This window comes from Gracilinanus agilis, chromosome 2 (genome assembly GCF_016433145.1).
Source record: "Gracilinanus agilis isolate LMUSP501 chromosome 2, AgileGrace, whole genome shotgun sequence".
In the NCBI taxonomy this organism is placed as follows: Eukaryota; Metazoa; Chordata; class Mammalia; order Didelphimorphia; family Didelphidae; genus Gracilinanus; species Gracilinanus agilis.
The window spans coordinates 64,787,005-64,812,244 of NC_058131.1; the positions used below are offsets into that span (position 1 = coordinate 64,787,005).

At 42.5% G+C, this 25,240-nt stretch overlaps 1 protein-coding gene across 1 annotated transcript in view; it reads right to left on the bottom strand.

Annotated features, from left to right (window-relative positions):
* The window catches only part of CDH5 (cadherin 5), a 49,940-nt gene that overhangs the window by 15,913 nt on the left and 8,787 nt on the right, over positions 1–25,240 (bottom strand). The window contains exons 2-4 of the mRNA XM_044663236.1: positions 8,227–8,451; positions 1,376–1,670; positions 520–636 (exon numbers count right to left, since the gene is read on the bottom strand). Of these exons, the coding sequence (XP_044519171.1) occupies positions 520–636; positions 1,376–1,670; positions 8,227–8,430 (616 nt within the window). The 5' untranslated portion in view covers positions 8,431–8,451. The remainder of the gene's footprint in view (positions 1–519; positions 637–1,375; positions 1,671–8,226; positions 8,452–25,240) is intronic.

Consider the following 25,240-nt stretch of genomic DNA (forward strand, 5'->3'; position numbering starts at 1 on the left):
ACTAAGTGTCTGAGACTAGACTTGGAATCAGGAAGATTAGTCTTCCTGACTCCAGACTCGACACACTACCCACGGTGCCACCTAGCTGCCTGGTATATGATGGGCACTTAATATATGCTTTAAAAAACAAACCAACCTTACTTTCCATCTTAGAATCAATACTGTGTATTGGTTCCAAGGCAGAAAGAAGAGTGGTAAAGGCCAGGCAACGGAAGTTAAGTGATTTGTCCAAGGTCATGTAGCTATGAAGTATCTGAGACCACATTTGAAATCGAGGACCTTCCATTTCTGGGTCTGGCTTTTAATCCACTGAGTCATCTAGTTGTCCCCTTAATATGTGCTTTTGAATACTTGCAGTTGAATGAATTACCTCATGCTTGCTTGTAAAAAAAAAAAAACCCACCACCACCACCAAAACATGACTACTTTATGGTCATCTGGAAGTTCTAACTGGGCTCACAGATGTCATCTTAGGCATTGGAGTCATGGGAGAGAAGGGGAGTCACTAGTCATACAAACCGGAACCGTCGATGGTGAAATACTCTCTGCCTCGAATGATATTGTAGGTAACCGAGGCATGTCCTAATACGGTGGGATCATCTGCATCCACTGCTGTGACTCTGGTGACTGAAGTTCCTACAGAGAAAACCAGCCAACAGATTAGAATCATTTCGATCGGTCTCATGCTGATAATTATACTTACCGAGACCCCAAATTCCAACTCATTGTTAGAGAGTTTTCTCTAGCTGAGGCCATCCACACAAGCCATTCATATTTCATAATCAGAATTTAAAAAATGGATTTCCTAGTTTTATTCATCACTTGCTATATAAAACTTGTCACGGAGGGGGTGATGAAGAACTTGGGCGTCTCAACATCCTTTCGACTAGGTCACAAGCCTAACCTGTTGTAATTCCTAGTGCTTCTAAGCACGGGATCTCATTGGATTTGGAGCAAATCCCTTGTCCTCTCCAGATCTCCTAGGTCTACTGTTAAGGACGACTTCTCGGTCTTTGGCCAGGGTTGAGGCTCTGTCTGGCTATAGTTAGGGCTTCATGGTCATGCTAGGATTAGGGCTCAGTCAGGGGCTTGGTCTGTGGCCAGGATCAGAGGTTAGCCTATGCTCAGAATTAGGGCTCATCTGTTCCAGGGTAGGACTCAGTCTGGGAGGGTGACAGAAAGTTTCCCGTGTAAGAAGATTGTCCTATGGGGGGTAAAAACCCCAGCCTTGGCTCCATTCTTACTGGGCTACAGCTGAAGGGCCCAGATGGCTGGTGATATCCAGGCCAGGCCTGGCAGGGCAGGGACTTCACAGGGCAAGAAATGTCCAATTTTTGTTGGAACGGTAGCTGAGTGCCGTCTCCCTGGTACGTACCAACAGCTGACATCTCTGGAACTGAGCCATTGAAAAGTCTCTGCGCAAATTCAGGGACATTATCGTTCACGTCATGAACTTTGATGGTGAAGTTGGAAGGTGGCTCCAGGTTCTGGTTGGTATCTTTGTCCACAATATACGCTGTGAGGTAATATTCGGATTTCTTCTCCCGGTCCAGCCTCTCAAAAGCATACACGTCTCCAGTGTGTTCATTGACTCTAAAGAGTTTGCCTTTGCCGGCCTCGGGTCCTTTGAGAACATACCTGGCATTTTTCCTGTTCACACTTGATGTGATCTACGGGGGAAAATTGAGGATACTTAAAATGGATGGGGAGAGGACCTTCTATCCCTCTACACAAAGCAAGCACATCCTGTATTTTCTCATCAGTGAACCTTCATTCAGGGCATCCTCTATGCCTGAAAACTTCCTTTCTTTTCTGCTTTCTTTCTACTCCACTCTCCTCTGCTTGATAGAGTTAAAAAACAGTCTTGACTTAGCCAGAAAACCTGACAAGTTTGAAATTTTTGACTCTGCTGCTTAACTAGCTGTGACCTTGGCCAAGTCACTTATCTTTTCAGGGCCTCCGTTTCCCTTTTTTTTTGCTTAAAAGTAGGAGTTTGTACTAGATGATTTCTTCTAACTCCTTATCCTATGACATCTTTATAATGATTATTTTTCATTATTCAAAACCCAGCTCGCATGTCACTTTCTTTCCCTGATCTCATCTTCCACAGTGTTTTTTCTCTCTTCTCTCAATTTCTTCACCCAGAGAGAAATCCACATGCTTTTTTGGAACCCATCACCTTCCCATCTCCATCCCCAACACTCCCTTCTCTCCCTCCCCATTCTCATCCACAAAAACCCTATCCTTCCAAGGAAAGGATGGACAGATAAAATATGGACACTGATTCTTGAAACAGGAAATGTGTCAGGTTGACTGATTATTCTTATTAAAGATGTAGAGTCAATAGAGCTTTTTAATTAGAATATGCAAATTGGATCTGGAGTCATAAAATAAATAGCTAGCATACCACTAATGAAAAGGCACATTTATACCAAAGGCTTGGGGAACACATGCTTTGAGTGATGAGACCTAAATTTCCCATCTCTCATCCAACAAAAAGAGGCCACTGTGGATCTGAGCAGACAATGGGCATTCAACTTGGATTTAGTAAATTGACTTAAAGGATTGTTATATAGGAGAGAAAATAGACTTAGTCTACTTGGCTCTAGAGTAGAGTAGAGTCTGAGGGCTGGACCTAACCCGCCCCCCCCCCTTATTACAGACAGGGAGGGAGGACATCCTCCCATTGGGTTGCTGGGCAGAGGGGTGGGTGATGTGAAAAAATGTCCTTGGGCACATGGAGAGGAGGAGGGGAGCAGCTCTTCCCTGAGTCCCTCTGGCTTTCTAGTAACAAACAGGGTTCTGTGTGCCTTCTCTGGCATGTGTGCCATAGGCTCACCACCATGGCTCTAGAGTATAGAACTAGGAGAATGGGAGCAAATTTCTAGGAGGTGAATTTCAGCTTCATATAAGGAAATATTTCCAATTAATCAGAGCTATTAAAATTAGAATAACACAATCCTTGGTCTCAAGGAGCTTATAACCCAATTGGTGCATATGTTGTATACAGGAAAAAAATTATATAAAAGAGAAAAGGATGGGGCAGTGAGATGGCTCAGTGGATAGAGAGCTAGGCCAAGAGACAAGAGCTCTTGGGTTCAAATCTGGTCTTAGACACTTTCTTGCTATGTGACCCTGGGAAAGCCATTTAACCCCCATTGCCTACCCTTTACCACTCTTCTGCCTTGGAACCAATACTTAGTATTGATTCTAAGACAAAAAGTAAGGGTTTAAAGAGAGAGAGACAGAGAAAGAGAGAGAGAGAGACAGAGAGAGAGAGAGAGAGAGAGAGAGAGAGAGAGAGAGAGAGAGAGACAGAGACAGAGACAGAGACAGAGACAGAGACAGAGAAAGAGACAGAGAGACAGAAAGACAGAGAGACAGAGACAGAGACAGACAGAATAGGGTGGCCCAGAGGATAGAATGTGAAACTCTGAATTCAGCAGACCCTTATTTGAAATTTCATCTCTGACAAGTACCAGCTGTGTGACCTTGGGAAAATATTTTATTTTATTTTTTAAACCCTTACCTTCTGTCTTAGAATCAATATTGTGTATTGGTTTGAAGGAAGAGGAGTGGTAAAGGCTAGGCAATGGGGGGTTAAATGACTTGCCCATGGTCACATGGAGCAAGTTGTTATTAATTTGAGTATTTTTGAATTTCACCTCTGGCAAGTACCAGCTGAGACTTTAGGCAAGTCATTTAACTTAAGGGGTCAGACTAGATTTTGTGTCCTGGACCCCTTCGACAGTATGGTGAAGCCTATGGTCCTGGGGACTTTTTCAGAAGAATATTTTAAATTTCCTAAAAAAAATACATAGAATTTCAAAAGAAATAATGATAATAAAACATAGTTATAAAATTAAAAAGAAAAATTCATAGGTCTCAGGTTCAGAAGCCTGGCCCTGGATGATATCTAAGGTCCCTTTTAGTTCTGTACCTATAGAGCTATGATCCTATCAGGGAGCAAAGATAAAAAACATAATGAAAGAAAATGAAAAAAAAAAGATAAAAAAGTAAAGAAATGAAATGAAATGAAAGTTTAAAAAAATACTCTGGGAGTACTGGGGGATGGGAAGGAAGAGAGATAATAGGCATTTATTAAGCACTTACTATGTACCTGGCACTTCTCTAAGTGCTTTTATAAATATTATCTCATTTGATGTCTTTTAGCTAGGGGAAAATAGAGAAGGCTTCATGGAGGTGATGGCACCTGATCTGGGCTTTGAAGGCTGGTACATCCTATTCAGAAAATCCACAGTTAAACTTGATCTAATTTTCAGCGATCTGTTTTGTTGAGCTCATGGGCGCATCCTGGCTGGCTGCAGAAACAGATTAGAAAGCTCTACCCGGTCATGGTATCAGTGACTCTAATTGCTTTCTGCCTTGCCCTGCTGTGTGCTTCCTGCCCCCTTCTCCCCTTTAACTTTGGGGACAGGGTGGGAACTAAGAGAAACTATTTGACCATTGGACCTTTTGTTGGGCAGGGGCCAGGATCCCATGGGGGAGGATGAGGCCATAGTAATAATAACCATCCATTAGATTAGCAAAAGTTCAATTAACAGTATGATGGGGACCTACCCCTTCCCCTTAAAAAATTAGCCTAGGGTTGAGATGCATAGTGTCCAGCATGAGGGAGGTGACCTTTATACTTTGTCTCAGTCAGATCACTACTGAAGTAACATGTACCCTTCTAGATGCCTCATGAAGGGCAGTTAGGAGCCCCAATAGAAAGAACACTCAGCCTGGATTCATCTTCCTGAGCTTAAAATAGCTCAGACATTTACTAGCTGTATCACCTTGGGTAGGTCACTTAACCCTGTTTGCCTCAGTTTCCTCATTTGTCAGATGATCTAGAAAAGGAAATAGCAAACCACTCAGTATCTTTGCCAAGAAAACCCCAAATGAGGTCACTAAAAGGTGGCTATGACTGAAAAATGACTGAACAAGAACCAAGAAATGCCTCAAGCTAGACTAGAGCAACATGGGAACTAGAGTGATTAGGGAACTAGAACTGATGTCATAGAAGGAGTAGTTGAAGGAAGTATTTCAGGAATCCTTAGCCAGGAGGAGAGAAAAACTAAGGATAATATGATCTCTTTCAACAAATATTTGAAGGACTGTCATACAAAAGAGGAATTCATCTTGTTCTCTTTGGCCTTAGAGGACAGAATTAGAAACAATGGATGAGGAGGCATAGAAGTGGCTCAATGGATTGAGAGCCAGACCTAGAGATGCGAGGTCCTGTGTTCAAATCTGACCTCAGACACTTCCTAGCTGTGTGGCCATGGGCAAATCACTTAACCCCTATTGCTTAGCATTTACACTCTTTTGCCTTAGAACCAATACATATTTTGATTCTAAAATGGAAAATCAGGGTTTAAAAAAAAAAGAAGAAGCAATGGGTAGAAATTGCAGGATTGTTAAGTTTACCTTGATGTAATTATAGTGTGAGTTATATCTTTGTCCCATCTGAAAAACCATGGGCTCTGTGTTTCAAACATTAGCTCTAACCATAAAAATTTGCTACAAAAAGAAACTAAAAGATAAGGGGATAGAAATGACAGAAAGATGGACCTGGGAGACAAATAAAAATGAGGTAAAATGACCCCTGAGATGGAGAAAAGGGCTACTTTGGCCCTGAGGCCCTTTTTCTATTGAAAAACCCATTTCTTTGGACAGAAGCAGTTTTGTGGGACAGATATAAGACAAGAGAGTCTGAATATGCCACCAGAATGGAGCAACCAATGGGACAAATCATCTGGAAGAAGGATCAGTGATTGAATTCAGATTCCTAGTGGCTTCCCTTGAGGAGCTAATATAGCATCGATTCCCTTAATTGATTAGCATTGTCTCTACTGAAACTGTGAGTAGAACCAAATTGGAACATATTTAAAAACTCTAGTTGGAATTGGCTGATGGGAAATCTATGTACCTGAATGGTGCCTGGGAATTCTTGTGTTTGGAGTGTTCCTATAGACTGATAAAAGGCTGTCTAGGTCTGGGAAGAGCTAGAGGCATTTAACCTGGGTGACATTTTTAAAAAATCCTTATTTTCCATCCTAGAATCAATGTTGATTCTAAGGCAGAAGAATGGTAAAAGCTAAGCAAAGAGAGTTAAGTAACTTGTACAAGGCTACCGAGATAGGTAGTATCTGAGATCAATTTGAACCCAGGACCCCTCGTCTCTCAGCCTGGCTCTCTATCCACTCAGCCACCTAGCTGCCCCCATGTGTTTTTTTTAATGTGTTTTAAATTTAATCGTTTTTTTCCCTTGGGTTACCAGTGATGACTGGTAAGTCCCATTTGTGTGCTTGATTCCTTTATGCCATAGTCACATAATTAAAAGTTTCACTGAAATATGACAGATCCAGGATGGAGGGCAGTTTTCCCAGATGGGAGGGGCTTGAGCCAAGATTTTAACTAGATATACCCACATGGCCCAAGCCCTTCGCTAAATGGACAGCAGGAGCTGAGGGCAGAGGGAGGTAACTCCTTAATAAACTGGCTGTCGTTCTTCTTGGTGCCCACTATTGCTCAGGAGAATGAGGGGATGCTGGGATCTCCTCCCTGGAAAAGGACAATTCACTGTGCCACAGAGCCCCCTGGTGGCTCAATAAGGAAAAACTTCCTAACAATGGGATCTGCCCCAAAATGACTGAGATAGTCAGTAAATTCTGTATCATGAAGGTGTTTAAGCAAAGGATGACCCTTGTCAGGGACGTCACAGAAGGGATTCCTGTTCAGGTATAGATTGGACTAGAGTGCCTCTGAAATCTCCTCCCACTCTGAGATTCTGTGTTTTGTATAACTGGATCACAAATGCAATTGATTCAGTGTTTTCTGGGCTTAGGAGAGATTGTCTTGGATTTAGGCTTTGAAGACACTTTAGAAATGGCCATTTATGGAAATTCTAAGGAAAGTAGCTCTTTAGTCAGAAGACCTGGATTCAAATTCTACCCCTGACCTTTACTATCTATTTGAATTTGGACCAATCACTCACTTAAGTTTTTTTTTTTTTTCAAGAAGCTTACATTTTGTTGGGAGGAAGACCACATGTACATATACAAACATATATTTATAGAGGGATGCTGGCTCTCCTAAGCAAATAGAAAACCACATCCTTCCTTGAGACCCAAAGTAGTGAATCAAGGAAGTCTTGCCCGTTACCTATAAGTTTCCTCCTTTGTAAAATGATCAGATATTTCTAAATGACTTCTATAGTCCCTTCCAGCTTTATATCTGAGATTCCCTCACTTTACAGAGTAAGAAAATAAGAGCAGTAAAGGGAAGTGATTTGCCTGAGGTAATATGGCATCTATATACACACATATATATATCTCCCCAGAACCATTTCTCCTCCAAACTTGAGGAGAGGGAACTATTGTTCTTATATCTCTGGCATCCTTAATGGTTGTTGGATTATACTAAAGTGTTAAGTTTGAATTCAAGTCCTCTCATTTTGGATGCAGAGCTCTTCTGATTCTTCTAGATTGCCTCCTATGCTACTGATCATATCAGGGGATTGCTGTAATTGGAAGGGCTGATCTTCCTGTTTTAGCTTTATTCAAGGCTTATTCATTTACTTCAAAGTCTTCCTTCTCCAGGAAACCTTTCCAGACCAATTCAATCCACCATGGTCTTTGCCTAGCAACCCCCCTCCTATAAAACTTAGAGACAAATGCATTGTTGTAAAAGTTATGGTTCTTATCTTAATTTGTTATTCTTGTCTCCCTTGATTATGAGCCCCTAGAGCAGTGATGGTGAACCTTTTAGAGACTGAGTGCCCAAACATCACCCTCATGCCACATGTGAACCATCCCCTTACCCCAGACTGAGGAGGGAAGAAGTGTTACCCTTGGGCTGCTGGGCAGAGGGACAGGTGAAGTGAAATACATCCTTAGGTACTGTGAAGAGAGGAAAAAGAGCAGCCCCTCTCTGGCATGTATGCTATAGGCTTACCAACATAGCCCAAGAGAGTAGGGAACTTTGTAACACTCAATTGGATAAATAATTACTACTTTCTGAAAGTCCGTATCTTTATTTGTGAAGTAAGAGGTTTGGAGGCAACAACTGTTTCCAGCTATCAATTCTCAGTGATTTTTCCCCATCTTTCCCAGAGGGTTGAGGGTAGTATAGGTGGAATAACAAGGTTTCTGAGAAAGCTGTTTGCCTCCCTGCAGTAGGTGCTGGGTGTGATAACCTATGAAGAAGAGAAGCCTTTACCTTGCCCACATGATGAGGGAGTGTGCCAGCCATCTCCTCCTGGATGTGCATTTGGTTCCAAATCCAGTCTCTTTTAATGCGTGGACGAACATCTTGTGCCCTTGAGAGGGGAGAAGTCTGGGAGAAGTCCTCTGTCTCTGCAGAGGCTCTCATCACATTTCTGCAGGCTGTGACCAGGAGAATGAGGAGGATCTGCTTGTCCATCTTCCTGTGACCTGCTCAAATCTACAGAAAAAAACAAAGTCAAATGAAAACAAATAGTAATAAGCATGAACACAGTGCTTTAAAGTTTGCAAAATGCTTTTTGAATGTTATATTATTTAATCCTTATAGCAGCTCTGAGAAGTAGGTAGGGGCTATTAACCCCATATTACTGATGGGGAAACTGGGTAACAAATAGGTTAAGGAACTTGCCCAGGGATCACATAGCTAAGTGTCTGACAAGTCTTCCTGATTCCATGCCCAGTGCCCTATCCACTATGCCAGTGGTTCCTAAACTTTTTTGGCCTACCACCCCCTTTCCAGAAAAAATATTACTTAGCCCCCAGGAAATTAATTTTTTAAAAATTTTAATAGCAATTAATAGGAAAGATAAATGCACCTGTGGCCATCACTGCTCCCCTGGATCGCTGCAGCACCCACTAGGGGGTGGTGGCGCCCACTTTGGGAATCACTGCACTATGTCAACTAGCTTGCATAATACACTACTTCTAAACCACCTACATGGATGAAAATTTCTATGAATTATTAAATTTAAAAGTTTAAATTTAAATTAAAAATATTAAGTAACAAAGAGCAGGTAGGTGGCTAAGCAGATAGCCAGGCATGGAGACAGGAGCACCTGGGTTCAAATCTGGCATCAGACCCTTCCTATTGCCCAGCCCAGCCACTCTAATTGCCTAGCCCTTACTGCTCTTCTGCACTGGAACCAATACTGAGTATTGATTCCAAGATGGCAGATAAGGGTTTAAAAATATTAAGCAACTTCCAAGGCTGAGAACTGAAGAGGAAGAAAAACTTTTTATATACTTATGTATACACTTGTTTCCTCCTCCCCCCAATCGACTGTAAGCTTCTTGAGAGCAAGACTTGTGTCCCATCTATGCTAAGAGAATGAGGTAAATGAGACGTATAGGTTCAGGCAAAGCAGGAGAAGGCATTTGAACAAGGAGAGAATATGTTCTCCTGATTATTGCTTTGTTGTTTTCTTTTTTACCTCTAGGCCAAGCACAGTGCTTGGATATTGTTGTTGCTCACTTGTTTCAGTTGTGTCTGACTCTTTGCCACCCCATTTGGAGTTTTCTTGGCAGAGATCCTGGAGTAGTTTGCCATTTTCTTCTCCCGCTCATTTTATAAATGAGGAAACAGAGGTGAATAGGATTAAGTGACTTTCCAGGGTCACATGGCAAGTGTCTGAGGCCAGATTTGAAAGATGAGTCTTCCTGACTCCAAGTCTGGCACTCTATCCACTGAGCTACTGTTATATTGAATCTCTGGGAGCTTGAAGATCACCTTTGATTGACAAATAAGTCAGTTGGATGGAATGTTCCCAGGGAGTCGTGCGAGAGGCAGGAGGAGGGGCAGTTGAGAATCCTGAAGGGATTCTGGGTCTTTGACCTGTGCTGAGGCTGGAGATCGGTGGATCCTGGTCTTGGAGTGAGAGGGTGCAAACATCTCTCTCTGCAAACTCTTCCTGTACTTGAGATACCGTGCCAACCTGTACCTGACCACTACCTTGGTGTCTACTGCCCTAGATATTAGGAGTTTCATCATCTAGATATCTAGGTTTCCCAGGGCCCGGGAGGGATCCGGGAAATGGGCAGGAGATGAAGAAGAGGGTGGAAAAGGGTGGAAATAACTCAACTGTAAGGCTGAAGATCTATTGAAGAAGAAGTCAAAATATCCCAACAGTTTACCTACTCTGGTTTAGTCCTGGCCAGGCTGAACCAGAGGGAAGCTACATTGATTCTTCATCTGCCAGCAGTTGAGATTTTATTAGTAACCATTAGAATAGGGTCTCCTATACCACAGCCCTTTACCCTTATCCTTCTTGTTTAATATAAAGTTTAAAGTACCTTCCTAAAGCAGTTTCCAAGCTTGTTTTGGGAAGGGAGAAATGGCAGTCAGAATACAAGGCGTTATCCTAGCTAAAGAGCCCAAATCAACATATCAATTAACCCCAGGTGGGTCCTGAAGGGATATACCTCTTAGACCTGAAGGATCCTGCCTGGGCAACTGTTATAAGGGAGAAGGGTCATCTTATTCTCTCCGTACATCATCCTACCATCTCAAATAGACCAAGAGACTCCCAATAATTATAACACCACCTAGCTATCTTGCATAGAGCAGACACTTAACAAACATTTTTTTATTTGCTGATAGATGGCTTCCCACACGAGGTGGCATTTGAGCAGACCCTGAAGTAAGGGAGAGAATATAACAGATGGAGATGAAGGAGAGACCCAGGCCAGGCATGGAGAAAGGCACAAACCAAGAAATAGAGACAAGAGAGGGAAGGATGACAATGGCAGACTGAGAGTGGTCCAGGAGACCATGCGAAAGAGTACTTGTATGAAATACAAGGTAGATCATGGGAAAATTGTGGACTCGATGCCAAGACACATTTAGATTTTGCTTGAGAGACCACTGGAAGCCAGTGAAGGCTTTTGAATGGAAGAATGACACAATCAGAGGGAAAGCTTGGGCTCTTGAATGAAGGATGGATTGAAAAAGGGAGAGGCTGAGAGCAAGAGCAATTAGACATCTATTTGACTCTAGTTGAAAAAAGAAAAAGGTCTGAAATAGGGTGACGTCGGTGGGAAGACATGGGAGGGAACGTATGCAGGAGATATTGTAGCAGCAGAAAGCACAGGATCTGAGAGGAGAAGGCAGAGTCAAAATTCACTCCAGCATGGTTTTAGGGGATGATGATAGTTTCAGTTTTAGAAACTGAGGGACCAATGGGATAAAATCAGCTATGAAGGTTCTTAACTAAGGAAGAGCCTCTTTCTTTCATGAACTTTGCATGAGTTCAGGCTGATTCTGTGAATCTGGGTAAATTTCTTCCATTTTCTGGAGGCAGAGAGGTAGCATAGTGGACAGAGCACTGGGTCTAGAATCAGGAGGACCTGAATTCAAATCCTGTCTTGGACCCTCACTGCCTATGTGATTTTGGGCAAGTCACTTCACCTTGTTTGCCTCAGTTTCCTTATCTGTCAAATGACCTGGAGAAGGAAATGGCAAACCACTCTAGTATCTAAGCCAGGAAAATCTCAAATGGGTTCATGAAGAGCCAGACATTGTTGGATTGCCATCCCTTCTAACTATAACATTTTATATTCTAAAGTCCTTTACAGTTTTTTTTAAAACTTGTCTTCTGTCATAGACTCAATAATGTTTATTGGTTCCAAGGCAGAAGAGTGGTAGGGTAAGGGCTAGGCCAGTGATGGGCAAGCTTTTTAAAGAGGGGGCCAAAGGAAAGGAAATGCTCATCTGTCAGTCTATTTCTAAGGCAACTCTTTCGAAGTTTCATTGTATTGTATCCTACTCATTGTATTTGTCAGATTAGGAATAATGTTGCACAGTGGGATAGAACATTTCAGGGGCCCTGCATCTGGCCCATGGGCCATAGTTTGCCCATCACTGGGCTAGGCAATGGGAGCTGGGGGACTTGCTCAAGGTCATACAACTAGGAAATATTTGAGGTCAGATTTGAACCCAGGACCTATCTCTAGACCTGACTCTCAAGTTGTCCCAAGTCCTCTACAGTTTTAACATCATTTGGCTCTCACTTCCTACTTCTTTCTCCTCCATGACTGATAAATGTTTTTATTTTTCTTATACTCTGCATTTCTACCAAAGTGTGGCCCAGATTTTATTTCTCTCCCTTCTCTTTCCTTAAGATTACACCTTCTATCTTCTTCCCCCTTTCCTACCAGAATTCAGGGAGTTAAAGGAGCATTCATTTTCTATTAACTCCAATAAGAGTTTCTGTCTAGGCAACTGACCCTGGATTCCTTAAAGTATGGACTCAAAGATCTGTGACCTGGGAATGCAGAGAAGGAAGATGAGAGGCGGCTGCCACTTTGGACTGCTGAGGGCACTCATCCTTGGGCATTATCTAGTTCGTAAGAGTGGTGACTTTGAAGGATTTCTGCTACGTCACACATCCTTCTTCCCAAGTCATGATATGCCACTCCAGTGCTCCCATATCCCCATCCATAACTGCTTTCAGCAAAGAAGATTTGCTCATTCATACTAATGTGTTCAGAGTGGATAATGTGCCAGTACCTTTCAGAGGCTTTTGAAATTAAATTATATCCTTATGACATTAGTTAACTGTCATTATGTCACTAGTTAAAGGAATGTCTCTCCAATGGTGGATTAGTAGGCATCTACAAAAGGTTGATGGGAGAATTTCAGTGGGGAGGGAGGCCCTTCTCAGGGTGGACTCTACCTCTGTGGGCCTTTGGTGGGGATCACAAGTAAAGAGCAATATCATTCCAATTTCTACAGGCTGTTACACCCCACAATTCAAATGACCCTTTGAGAAAGAAGCCCAATTCACTTTGGAGCCTTGACAGCTCTCATGATGTACTTTGTTTCCCCATCATAAAGGATGGCCAATGAGGAAGACACTGCCACAGGTATTGTTGTTTTTGAGTCCTTTTTAGTCATAGATGACTCTCTGTGACTCCATTTAAGTTTTCTTTTTTGGCAAAGATACAAGAATGGCTTGCCATTTCCCTCTCCAGCTCACTTTAGAGATGAGCAAACTGAGGCAAACAGGGTTAAGTGACTTGCCCAGGGTCATACAGCTCCTGAGTGTCTGAGGCTAGACTTGAAATTAGGGAGATGAGTCTTCCTCACTAGAAAAACTGGCACTCTATCCACTGTGCTACCTAATATGGGTGACCTTAAAGTTTCTTCAGACTCTTGAGATTCTATGAAATAAGATTGAGACCTTCTGAAGTCATCTTTCATCTTTCAATAGCCTCACCCCAACCAATTGCTACTTTTTGGCTTGAGGTGGGTATTTTGCTCTCTTATTGAATTCCTTTTTTTAAATAAACCCTTACTTTCCATTTTATTTTATTTTTTAAAACTCTTACCTTCCAAACCCTTAAGGGGCTTTGGCCTCCTTAGCCCAAGAACTGCACCTTGTCCTAAACTTCCTAGGTGGATTCATTGACCCAGAGGATAGCCATTGAAGGCTCCTGAATTGTGTTGATGGAAGATAACCTGGGAAAACCTCAGCCTCTGCCTGGCAGACCACTACTATTATTGTAAAAGTCCCCCGAACGACAGGTCCCTCCTACCTTTGCTGGCTGGCCTTCACGAGGGTCAGCCGGACACCAGCAGCATCCAAAGACAAGTGCGACAATGGGGAGGAAGTTCTGAGAAAGGGCAAAGAGCTGAAGAAGGAGATTGCAGACCTTTTGCTAGCTGAGGGACTTCTGTGAACTCTAGTAATGCTATTATGTTTGAATGGCTGGCGCCAACCTGGCTTCAGGAAGAGCTGATCACATGAGTGGTTTGCTGAGAAATGTAGAAGTTACAGCTGAAAGATGGAGCCATTGGTTTGGGGCTCATTGACTCTAGGACACGGCTTTTCTTCCCCTGGGAGTGAGCTGTATTTTGGGTCTAGAGTGTCTAGGAGAAGACCTGTTCTGGGAATCAAGAGAGCTGGGTTAGAATCCAGACTCTGCTTTTAACTTTTTCTTTTCTTTTTTAAACCCTTGCCTTCTGTCTTAGAATGGATACTGAGTATTGCGTCCAAGGCAGAAGAATGGTAAGGGCTAGGCAATTGGTGTTGAGTGACTTGCTCAGGGTCACACAGCCAGGAAGTGTCTGAGGTCAGATTTGAACCAGAATCTCTGGTCTCCAGGTTTCGCTCTTTGTCCTCTGAACTACCTGGCTGTTCTGGCTTCTAACTTTCTCTGTGATTGCAGACAGCTTACTCTTTAATGGGTCTTAGTTTTTCTCATCTATAAAATTTGACAGTTGGACTAGATATCTAAGAACTCTTCTAGCTTTCAGTACTCTTTAGAAATGCACAAAACTCTTAGAGTAATGATAATAACTTTTCATATTCCTGTTATTTTTCAGTTGTATCTGACTCTTTGTGACCCCATTTGGGGTTTTCTTGCAAAGATACTGGAATAATTTGCCATTTCCTTCTACAGCTCATTTTACAGATGAGGAAACTGAGGCAAACAGGGTGAAGCAACTTGCCTAGGGTCACAAGTTAGTAAGTGTCTGAGGACAGATTTGAGTGCAGGAAGAGATGTCTTCCGGACTCCATGCATGGTGCTCTATCCATTATGCCACCTGGCTGCCCTAGCAGGCATTAAAGGAAGAGTGAATTTCCAGTTGCTGAGATGGCATCTCTACTCACCATTATCTCAAAATCCAGACTTGAGCTCACACTTCCCCCTCCCCACCAAATCTGCCCCTCCTTTCAGCTTCCTTTTGTCTATCTGTTGATGACACCACCATCTTTCCAGTCACTCAGACACAGAAACTTCGGAATCAACTCTGACTGATTTGGCTCCTTCCTCAAATGACCCTCTTGCTTCCTGCTACCCCTGATAACATTGCCAAATCGTGACATTTTTGCTTCCCCAACACTTCTCTGGTTTCTGTTTCTTCCTTTTGGCTCACATGGCTCAGATCCTCATGGCTTCTCATCATTGTAATAGCCTTCTAGTTAATCGGTCTCCTTGCCTTCAGTCTCTCCCCTCTCCACACAGCTGCCCTTGGATCAGTATTTCTAATATAGATCTGATTATGTTGCTTCTTGACTCAATAAGCCTCAATGGCTCCCTATGACCTCTAGGTTCAAATGTATATTCCTCTGGATAATATTTAAAGCCTTTCATGACCATAGCCCTATTCTCCTTTTCTACCCTTTTTACACATACCTCTTCACACACACACACACACACACACACACACACACACACACACACACACACACACACACACACAGTGTTCCAGGCAAACTGCTCCTTGCGATTACTCAAGGCTCAAGGGCCATCTTCCACGTGATATTGCTCCTGACCTTCAAGTTTCTAGTACCTTCCATAATCTCCTTGTTTAGCTATATATGTATACTGTCTCCTGGGAGAGACAGCAAGCTCTTGAGGCTAGGGAATTTATTTATTTTTTTATCTTTGTGTCACTAAGACTAGGATATAATTTTTTTGGTCAGTCGTTTAATTTATGTCCATCTCTGTGACCCCATTTAGGATTTTCTGGCAAAGATCCTGGAGTGGTTTGCCATTTCCTTCTCTGGCTCATTTTACAGAGGGGGGAAACTGAGGCAAATAGGGTTAAGTGATTTGCCCAGGGTCACACAGTCTGAGGCCAGATTTGAACTCAGAGTCTTCTGGACTCTAGCCTGGTATTCTATCCACCTTGTTACTTAGCTGCACATAGTAGGTACTTAACAAATGCTTATTGATTGGCTAATGGATTACCCAGGGAGTAAGCTAAGAAAGGTCTTTAAGTTAGTGAGAACAAGCAGCTCTGTTCCTGAGTCCCATGGGGTTGAAGGATATGATTCAGAAAGTTTGTGCAGCCTTCTACATACTTAGAGATTACCTATGAAATGTAATTTGGGGAATAGGGCGGGCTTGCATCAGGATTCTATATGTATCTTTTCAGCCACATTTGTGCACACAAGAAAAGCACCTCCTCACCACCATTATTTTTCAATACAGGGGACGGAGTGAGATGCTATACACAAGGGGAAAATCTTTGGATAATTACAGTTTATATCTTTCCCAGTAATTACAAAGTGTTTTCTTCAGGGTCCTGTAGAATAGTTAATGCCATGTTTGTTATTCTCATTTTACAGACGAGGAAACCTATGTAGACAGGTCATTGATGGAAGGGATTTTAGAGGCCATTGAGTTCAGAAGCAGTTGGTGGGGCAGTGCATGGAATGCTGGGACTGGAGGCAGGCTAGATCTGAGTTAGAATCCAGCCTCAGATACCTAATAGCTGGGCAAGTCACTTAACTGTTTGCCCTCTGTTTCCTCAAATATAAAAGGGGATCATAATATCATCTCCCTCCCAGGGTTGTTGTGAGGAACAAATGGGATAATATTTGTAAAAAGCATTTAGCCTAGTGTACCCAGTAGGTGCTATATTAAACGCTTTTGGTTTACAGCTGGGGACACTGGGATCTAAAGAGGTTCATATAGGTAGAGAATGTCTGAATCAAAATTTGAACCCAGGCCTTTCTTTCCCCAAGTCCAACTCTTGCTCCCTGACCATCACCTATCTCTTTTGCCCATGAACACATAGTTAATAAATGCTCCAAGACTTGTTTTTTAACCTCAGTTCTGAATGAAAACCAGAGCACCTTCTATTGTTGTACACTGTCTGTCAATAGGCAACAAGTGATATTTCCTCTCTGCTGGCCCTTTTATTTTCAAGTGATGCTTATTTCACCTCATTCTCATCAGGGACTGTTAGCACATCTCGTCTGACATACAACAGGCTTATTGCCTGCCTCATTAGAACAACTAACTGATCAATTCATCCTGGGATATGTGAGCACAATTTTCACTCGGTAAACTCACAAATTTGATGTGCTAATAGTCCCTGGTGTAGGCAACAGAGAGCGGGTAAGTTGGAAAATGATTGGCCAGTGATTGTTGGTCATTGGCTGGAGTTAGGACTTTGACCAAATATAGAAAATCCTTCGTTCTTTTGTCGTGACAAATCCTTTGTCCATTCGGTCCTTTGTGTCCAAGCCCAGGGTCTAAAACTGAAGTGAAATGAATTTAATCTGAGATCGGCATCTTTGCCTCTTTCCTCCTTCTGTTTCACCATCAGCTCTGACTGATTTCCTTTGCATATACATACCCCACCCCAAACTTGGCTTCCATATTTTTAAACTTACTCAAAGATGATCATTAAGTACCTTCTATGTGCCAAGCACTATGCTAAATGCTGGGAATGAATAAAAAAAAAAAGGCAAAAGACAACGTCGCTACCCTTAGGGCACTCAAACTAGGTTAAATTAATATTCCATGTGGATCTCTCTTTGAGTTTTTGTCCCCTCTGGCTATTAACTACTAAGGAGGAAGAAAAACAGCTTTGTAGATGCCTCTTAGGTTTTCAGTCAAAGGGATTCATGACCTCTGCTGAAGCTGGAGACTTCGACATTCAGATAAATAAGTTTCCTGGTGGAAGGAAAGCCATCTCTGTGGGAAATTCACTGCCCCTTAAATTTCCCCCTTCCCATTGCCCTCCATGATCATTTAACCTATTCCCATCTGTGGGAATGCTCTTCCTTCTTCCTCTCTAATTCTGTACTTCCTACTGGTCAATCTCTCTGCCTCTGAGAAGTCTACCCTGACTGTTCTAGCCCACAGTGATCTTCCTCTTCTAGAATTATTGGTGTACACATGTCAGAGCTGAAAGACACCTTAGATAATGTTAGAACCAGGAGAGGTCTTAGAACATAGAATGTTTATGTAGAGAATATAGAATGTTAGAGCTGGGAGGAATCTTAGAATGTAGGCTATTAAACTAGAGAACTGAATATGTTAGAACTGGGAGAGAACCAAGAATATAGCGTATTAAAATAGAGAATTTAGAATGTTAGAGCTGGGAGAGATCTTAGAAGATAAGCTTTTTAAAGCATTAATATATATTTTGTTAAATATTTCCCAATTACATGTATTTATATTCCTTTAAAATCTGAGTTCTAAATTTACTCTGTTCCTCTTGTCCCAACCTCACCCCTTGAGAAGGAAGCAATATGATACTGATTATCCAGAACATAAGTTGTTAACATAGAGAATATGGACTATTAGAGCTGGGAGGAGCCTGAGGACATAGGATGTTACAATAGAGAACTGAGAAAGTTAGAGGAAGGAGGGAACTTCAAATGTAGAATATCAAAATGGAGCAAATAGAATGTTAGAGCTACGAAGACAGAATGTAGGATGTTATAACTATATGGAACTTTGTTTTAAATCCTTAACTTCTGCCTTAGAATCAATACTTGGTATTGGTTTTGAGGCAGAGAACTGGGAGGGCTAAACAATAGGGGTTAAGTGATCTGCCCAGGAATAGCTAGGAAGTGTCTGAGGCCAAATTTGAACTCAGAACCTCCCATCTCCAGGCTTGGTGCTCTATCCATTAGGCCACCTAGTTGTCGCCACATGGAACTTTTGAGACCATTTAGTCCAATGATGTAATTTTTTGCAGAGAAGGAACCTAAGGGGTCATAACTTGCACAAGATTAAGCAACTTGCTCCATGAGTGACTGGCAGAGCTGGAAATAGAACCCGTGTTTTTAAATGCTATGTTTGGTGCTCTTGCAACTGTGCATTGTGGTTTCTCAGGGCACATTTAGATAGTTGAGGAGAAGCATCAGACAGGTGCTACCTTTGTGAGCCAAAGTCTGCCAAGTGAATGGATTTTCTGGGATCTGACCCTGAATATTGAGATACCCTCATATCCAGGTGGCAATCTTCAATTCCTCTTAATCCCATCTCCACAACAGCTCTTGAATACATTTGTTCTCTTGTCTCGGCTCCCAGGGCTATCTACCTTTGTTCAGTTCTCCATCACTGTTCATTGGACTACTATATTATACTAACTAGCATTTTTATTAGGCAGTTAGATGATGTAGTGGATTGAATGCCCAAAGTGGTGTTAGCACCCGAAATCTGACCTCAGTCACTTAGTAGCTGTGTGTCCCTGGGCAAGTCACTTAACCCTGTTTGCCTCAGTTTGCTCATCTGTCAAATGAGTTGGAGAAGGAAATGGCAAACCACTCCATTGTCTTTGCCAAGAAAACCCCAAATGGAGTCATGAAGAGTTGGACATGATTGAACAACAACAAGCATTTATTTAGCATTTGAAGACTTGCAAAGTGCTTTTCCAAATATCTCATTTTCTCCTCACAACATCTCTGAGGCAGTACTATTATCTTTATTTTATAGATGTGGAAACTGGAACTGAGATACGTTAAGTGCCTTATCCTAATGTCTAAGGTAGGATTTGAACTCAAGCCTTCTTGTCTCCAAGTCCATCGCTCTCTCCTCTGAGCCATCTGCTTCTAAAATGCCTTTCTTATCTGCCTAATTGTTGATAAGCTTTCCCCCCTTCACCCCATCCTTCTTATAGTTGCCCAAATCATCTTTCTAAGGAACAAGTCAGATTTTCTAGCTAACAGTCCTTCAGTGGATCCCTACTGCCTCAAGATAACAGACAAAGTCCGGCATTGAACCCTGCCCTTTCCCTTTGCAGATCTATTTCATATTCTTCTTTACATGCTCCATGCTCCAGGCAGATTATTCTCAATGGATTTTTGAGCTAACACAGGCTTTCCCCCCATCCCAAGAAAGCTGCAAAATCTTTCCTTTACTTGAAGGCTCAGCTCAGTTACCTCCTACTCTGAAGGCTTCTCTGGTCTCACAAGTTATTAATTCTCTGACTGTCTCTGTCTCTCATCTTCTTTTCCTCCCTCTCCCTCCTTTCCTCCTTCCTTTCTTCCCTGCATCTCTTTCTCTTCTTTTCTCTCTCCTTCTCTCTCTCTCCTCTTCTCTCCTCTCTCTGTCTCTCTCCCTCTTCTATTCTCTCTCTTCTCTTCTCTCCCCCTCTCTGTCTTGGACCTACCCAATCCACCCTTCACCCAAGTATCTCACAACTGAGATGCAGNCCTGCATCTCTTTCTCTTCTTTTCTCTCTCCTTCTCTCTCTCTCCTCTTCTCTCCTCTCTCTGTCTCTCTCCCTCTTCTATTCTCTCTCTCTCTCTCTCTCTCTCTCTCTCTCTCTCTCTCTCTCTCTCTCTCTCTCTCTCTTCACACAGCAGGATAGAGTCCAAAGCCAGATTTGAACCCAGGATCTCCTATCTCTAGTCCTGGCTCTCAATCCACTGAGCCACATAGCTGCCTCCCAGCCCACTCCAACTTCAAAAAATTGGAATTATTGGCAAGTTCTTCCTTAGCTCGCTCTGAAGGCTCCATGCCTGTAGCTTTCCCCCTTTCCCCCGAATTTCTTCCAGATCCCTCCTCTTTCCTTCCCATCACACTGCCTCCACGCTCACTCAAAGACAAAAGCAAACGAGTACACACCGATCAGGAATACACATCTTCTTTTCTACTGAAGTCAAGCGACAGCAGTGTTCCAATCCACCCAGCGGCTGCCTTTCCCCCAAGCCATCTTAATTAAAGGCGAGAAACAGCGTGCTGGAAAGGGATGGGTCCCAGCAAAGCATGAAAAAAGGAGCTTCCCAGGGAGAAGGGTTGGAAGGGTGGAGATTCGCTTTGGAAGAGGGAAAAGAAAGGTCCCGGGTGGAAGCCCACACCCCGCGACCTTCCCCAGCCCTCCCAGGCCAGCTGTGTGTAACCACCTCCCCATTGGTCTCTGGACTCTCCCCCTGGAGATCCCCTCCGAGAACTCCACAGAGCTGGGGCTGCCGGGTTCAGGAGTCAGGAGGCCAACAGGAAGAGATAACGGAACCGGTTTCTGGGCAGCAAAGGGGTCTGTGGGGAAGGGCCTCAGCCACTCCCCACTGCCCACTCCCTCTCGTCCCTGATGGGTAATTACGCTAGCCATCACTCCCATTCCGAGAGCGCTTTGAAGCCTTTTCTCTCACCACAGGACACCGAGGCGGAGCACGCAGATAGGATTAGCCCTATTTGAGGAGAAAGCTAAAGCCCCGAAAAGGGAAAGGAGTCCTGCTAGGGCTCAGAGACGGCTAGGAGTAGGGTTAGCGCGGCTAGATCCTCTGCCTGAAGGGAGCCAATCCTGTCTCCAAAGAGTTCCTCTTAGGGTGCCCAGCGGGCAGAGGAGAGAGAGATTTTGTTTTTGTTTTTACATTTTTAAACCCTTAACTTCTGTGTATTGGTTCCTAGATAGAAGAGTGGTAAGGGTGGGCAATGGGGGGTCAAGTGACTTGCCCAGGGTCACACAGCTGGGAAGTGTCTGAGGCCAGATTTGAACCTAGGACTTCCCGTCTCTAGGCCTGACTCTCAATCCACTGAGCTACCCAGCTGCCCCAGAGAGAGAGAGATTTTTGAAGAGACTTGCATTGAAGGCACTGCTAAACCTTTAAACGTTCTATAAAGGGGAGTCACTTTTATTTAGTTAGTTTTATAATTATTCCTTCCCATGATGGGGGGGGGGGTGCTGAGCTCCAGGACTCTATTATTAGATATTTAAGGAGATGAATTTGCTTTTACTTTAAAAAAACAAACCAAACTCTTACTTTCCACCTTAGAACCAATATTGTGTATTGGTTTCAAGGCAGAAGGGCAGGAAGGGCTAGGCCATTAGGATTAAGGGAATGGTCCTAGGTCACACAGCCTTCTTCAGCATCTGAGATCAGATTTGAACCCAGGACCTCCTGACTAAAGGCCTGGTACTCTCTCCGTGGAGCCACCTAACTGCCCGGATGAATTTACTTTTCCAGGACACTGAATGGCAATTTTTTTTTGGTCAGAAAAACCACTCTTGAATTAAAGTAAGGGGTTAGTGCTAAATTAGGCCTCCACTGGGGATTGAACTCTGGTTGCTCTAGCCACAGACCCCTGGGAATGGCAACCTCACTAGATGGGACTATTCCCTGAATGGCAATTTAAAAATCCTTTTCTCTTCCTCTTCCTCTTCCCAGATAGAATCCTAGAATTAATTTAATTTATACTGGAGCAGACTTTCCTTCTTCAATATCCCTGCCAAGTGGTCATCTAGCCTATTCTTTCTCTCTCTTTTTTAAACCCTTACTACCTCATTTCTTAGAATCAATACTAAATATTTATTCCAAGGCAGAAGAGCATTAAGGGCTAGGGCTAATAGAGTTAAGTGACTTGTTCAGGATCACACAGCTAAGAAGCATCTAAGGTCACATCGCCAGACCTGGCTCTCTATATACTGAGTCACCTAAGCTGCCTCCATCCAACCTCTTCTTAAAAGATGTCCTGCGGGGCAGCTGGGTAGCTCAGTGGATTGAGAGCCAGGCCTAGAGACGGGAAGTCCTAGGTTCAAATCTGGCTTCAGACACTTCCCAGCTGTGTGACCCTGGGCAAGTCACTTGACCCCCATTGCCTACCCTAACCACTCTTCTGCCTTGGAATTAATACACAGAAGTTAAGGGTTTAAAAAAAATATCCAGTGATGACGAATTTATTGCCTTCTGAAACTGCTCTACCCCGATATTAGGTCTCATTGGATCAGAGCCATAAGCAGAGTAGGGCAAGAATGACATTGCCCTGGGGCACTAAAATCTAGAGGGTGCTGCCAGCATTTATACTCCTTCAGCATCATAGATACAACCCATCTTAATATATAATCATAAGAATAATGGGTTTCAAAAATTATTTTCTCAACTTTTATCTCTTTCTTTCCTCCTGTTGGTGGTAGGGGAATACCACTTTTCCCAGCGGTGGTTTCCTTAGCAGTGTTTTTATTTTTTAATTTTAATTATTTTAAAATTTTAAATTTTGAATATTTTCCCATATTTACATGTTTCATGTTCTTTCCGTCTCCCCAAATTCCCCTAACCCCCTTAGCTGACACACAATTCCACTGGGTTTCACATGTATCATTGATTAAGCCCTAATTCCATAATATTTTTTTAATTTTTTTTAAACCCTTGTACTTTGGTGTATTGTCTCACAGGCAGAAGATTGGTAAGAGTGGGCAATGGGGGTCAAGTGACTTGCCCAGGGTCACACAGCTGGGAAGTGGCTGAGGCCGTTTTTTAATTTGTAAAAGATAAACCCTTACCTTCTGACTTAGAACTGATACTAGGTATTAATTCCAAGACAGAAAGACCAAAAGGTGTAGACAACTAGAGCTAAATGGCTTGCCCAGTGTCACAAAGCTAGAAAGTATCTGGGGCCGCATTTAAACCTGGGACCTTCTATTTCCAGGGCTGGCTCTTGACCCACTAAGTCACCTAGGTGCCGTTGAAGTCCGTTCAAAATTGGAGTTATTCCCCTCAAACTCTGCCCCTGCTTTATGAGCTAAATTTTTATAATTTTCTTTAATATGGTTATGTCTCAGGGAATAGGGAGGCCCAAGGTAAGAGAGGATGGGGAAGACAGGTGGGCAGAACATTCAGAATACACACACCACTGAACAATTAAGTTTGCCATCTGGGCATGGTCTTTGGCACCCCCAACCATTACAATAATAACATCAATGATCTCTAATTATAGGTCGCCAGAACAGAAGAATAATGAAAAAGTTTGAAATGTGTGATTTACCAAAATGTGACATAGAGATAGACTGTGGGCATACGCTGTTGGAAAAATGGCACTGATAGAGTTGTCTGACCCAGGGTGGCCACGATCCTTTAATTTACTAAAAAAAAAAAAAAAAAAAAAAAAAAAAAAAAAAAAAAAAGAAAGAAAGAAAGAAAGGAAAAGAAAAAAAGGGGAAAAAAAGCAATATCTATGGAATGCAATAAAGCCAAGTAAAATAAAACAAGGTAGGCCTATACCACATCCCAAAGGAAGCAATTTCACTTTTGGACAGCAATCATTTTCTTAATCCAAAACTCTAATAGAACCTTGACCTCTACCATGGGGACACTCCTTCTAATGGGAAGTCATTTAGTATAGTGGATATAACATTGGCCTTGGGGTCAGGAAGATCTGTATTCCAATCCCACTTAAGCTGTGACCCTAGGCAAATCACTTAACATTTTCATGACTTGTTTTTCTTATCTGTAAAATGAATAGACGACTCCAAAGTCTTTTTCTTTTTTCTATTTTTTTTTCCTGTTTCTTTTTCTGTTCTAACTATATGATCATATGCTCCTAAACCAATTGCAATATGTCTGTGCTGGCCCATCCTGTGCAACTTATCGCCTACGTCTTCCCATAAGTTAGACCCAGGAGATCCACTCAATATACTAGAAACCTTTCTCAAGTTCTCCTGCCACCATGAGCTGTCCATTGGTTAATTTTAGGTTTGTTATTGGACTGAGCCATATTTTTCCACTTACACATCTCTCTGTTGGCATCCTTTGCCCTGTTTTTCTTGCAGGTACCTATCACAGACATCCATATTGCCTTTTGGCAACTTTAACTTGGATTCTTTGGAAGCTTTAGTGTTCTCTGTTGTGGACAAACACTGCAAATGGATGATGAACTTAGTCTGGGACTAAACAGGAGCTTTTCTAGTTGAAATGGCAGCAGATAGTAGTTCCAGTAAAATACTCATTTAATGAATTAGCAAGATCGGGCGGCCTTGCCTCTGGGAAATTATAAACTGATTTTTAATGACCCCCAAGTTTTTCCTTGAGACCAAGGCCCATCTTTTTTCAGTACTAATTGTTTTACCATGATACCCTGTGGCTGCAAATCACGGGATTTCTTTACAATGTGAGCAAATCAGACTTTCTGTACCTTATATGATTACTTCAAGCAGAGTTTGTCTAAACCCTCCTTCACATGACCAGTATTTGAAGACAGCTTACGTGTATTCCAGGTCAATCATCTCCTCAGATCCCATGGGAGTCTTCATAGTCTTCACAATTGTCATTCACATTCTTCATTCCTCTTTAGGGGAAGAGGCGGAAGGAGTGTAATGGAGAGGGCATTGGGTTGGAGTCAGAGGAGAGACGGATTCAAATCTGTGACCATGACCAAATGACCTTGTGTCTTTGAATCTTAGTTTTCTCCTCTCTTAAACCAAAAAAAATACTATAATATCTGTAACCCTCATTGGGTTGTTATACGGATCATATGATGGTAGATGAGTATCAGCAATTATTATGATCTTCTCAAGGCTCTTTACAATCCTGGTTGCCTTCCTCTGAATGTTTTCTAGCTTGTCAATACCTTCATAAAATGTTGTCCTGATTTTTAAAGAAGGAAGGAGAATAGATTCTTCAAACCTGATCACCCATGTCTGTAACCTTGGCATCACCCTGAATTTCTCTCTCACCCTCCATATCGAGTCAGTCACTATATTGTCAATTTTACTTCTAGAAAATCTCTTACATCTATTCTTTTCTCTCCACTCACATGGTCAC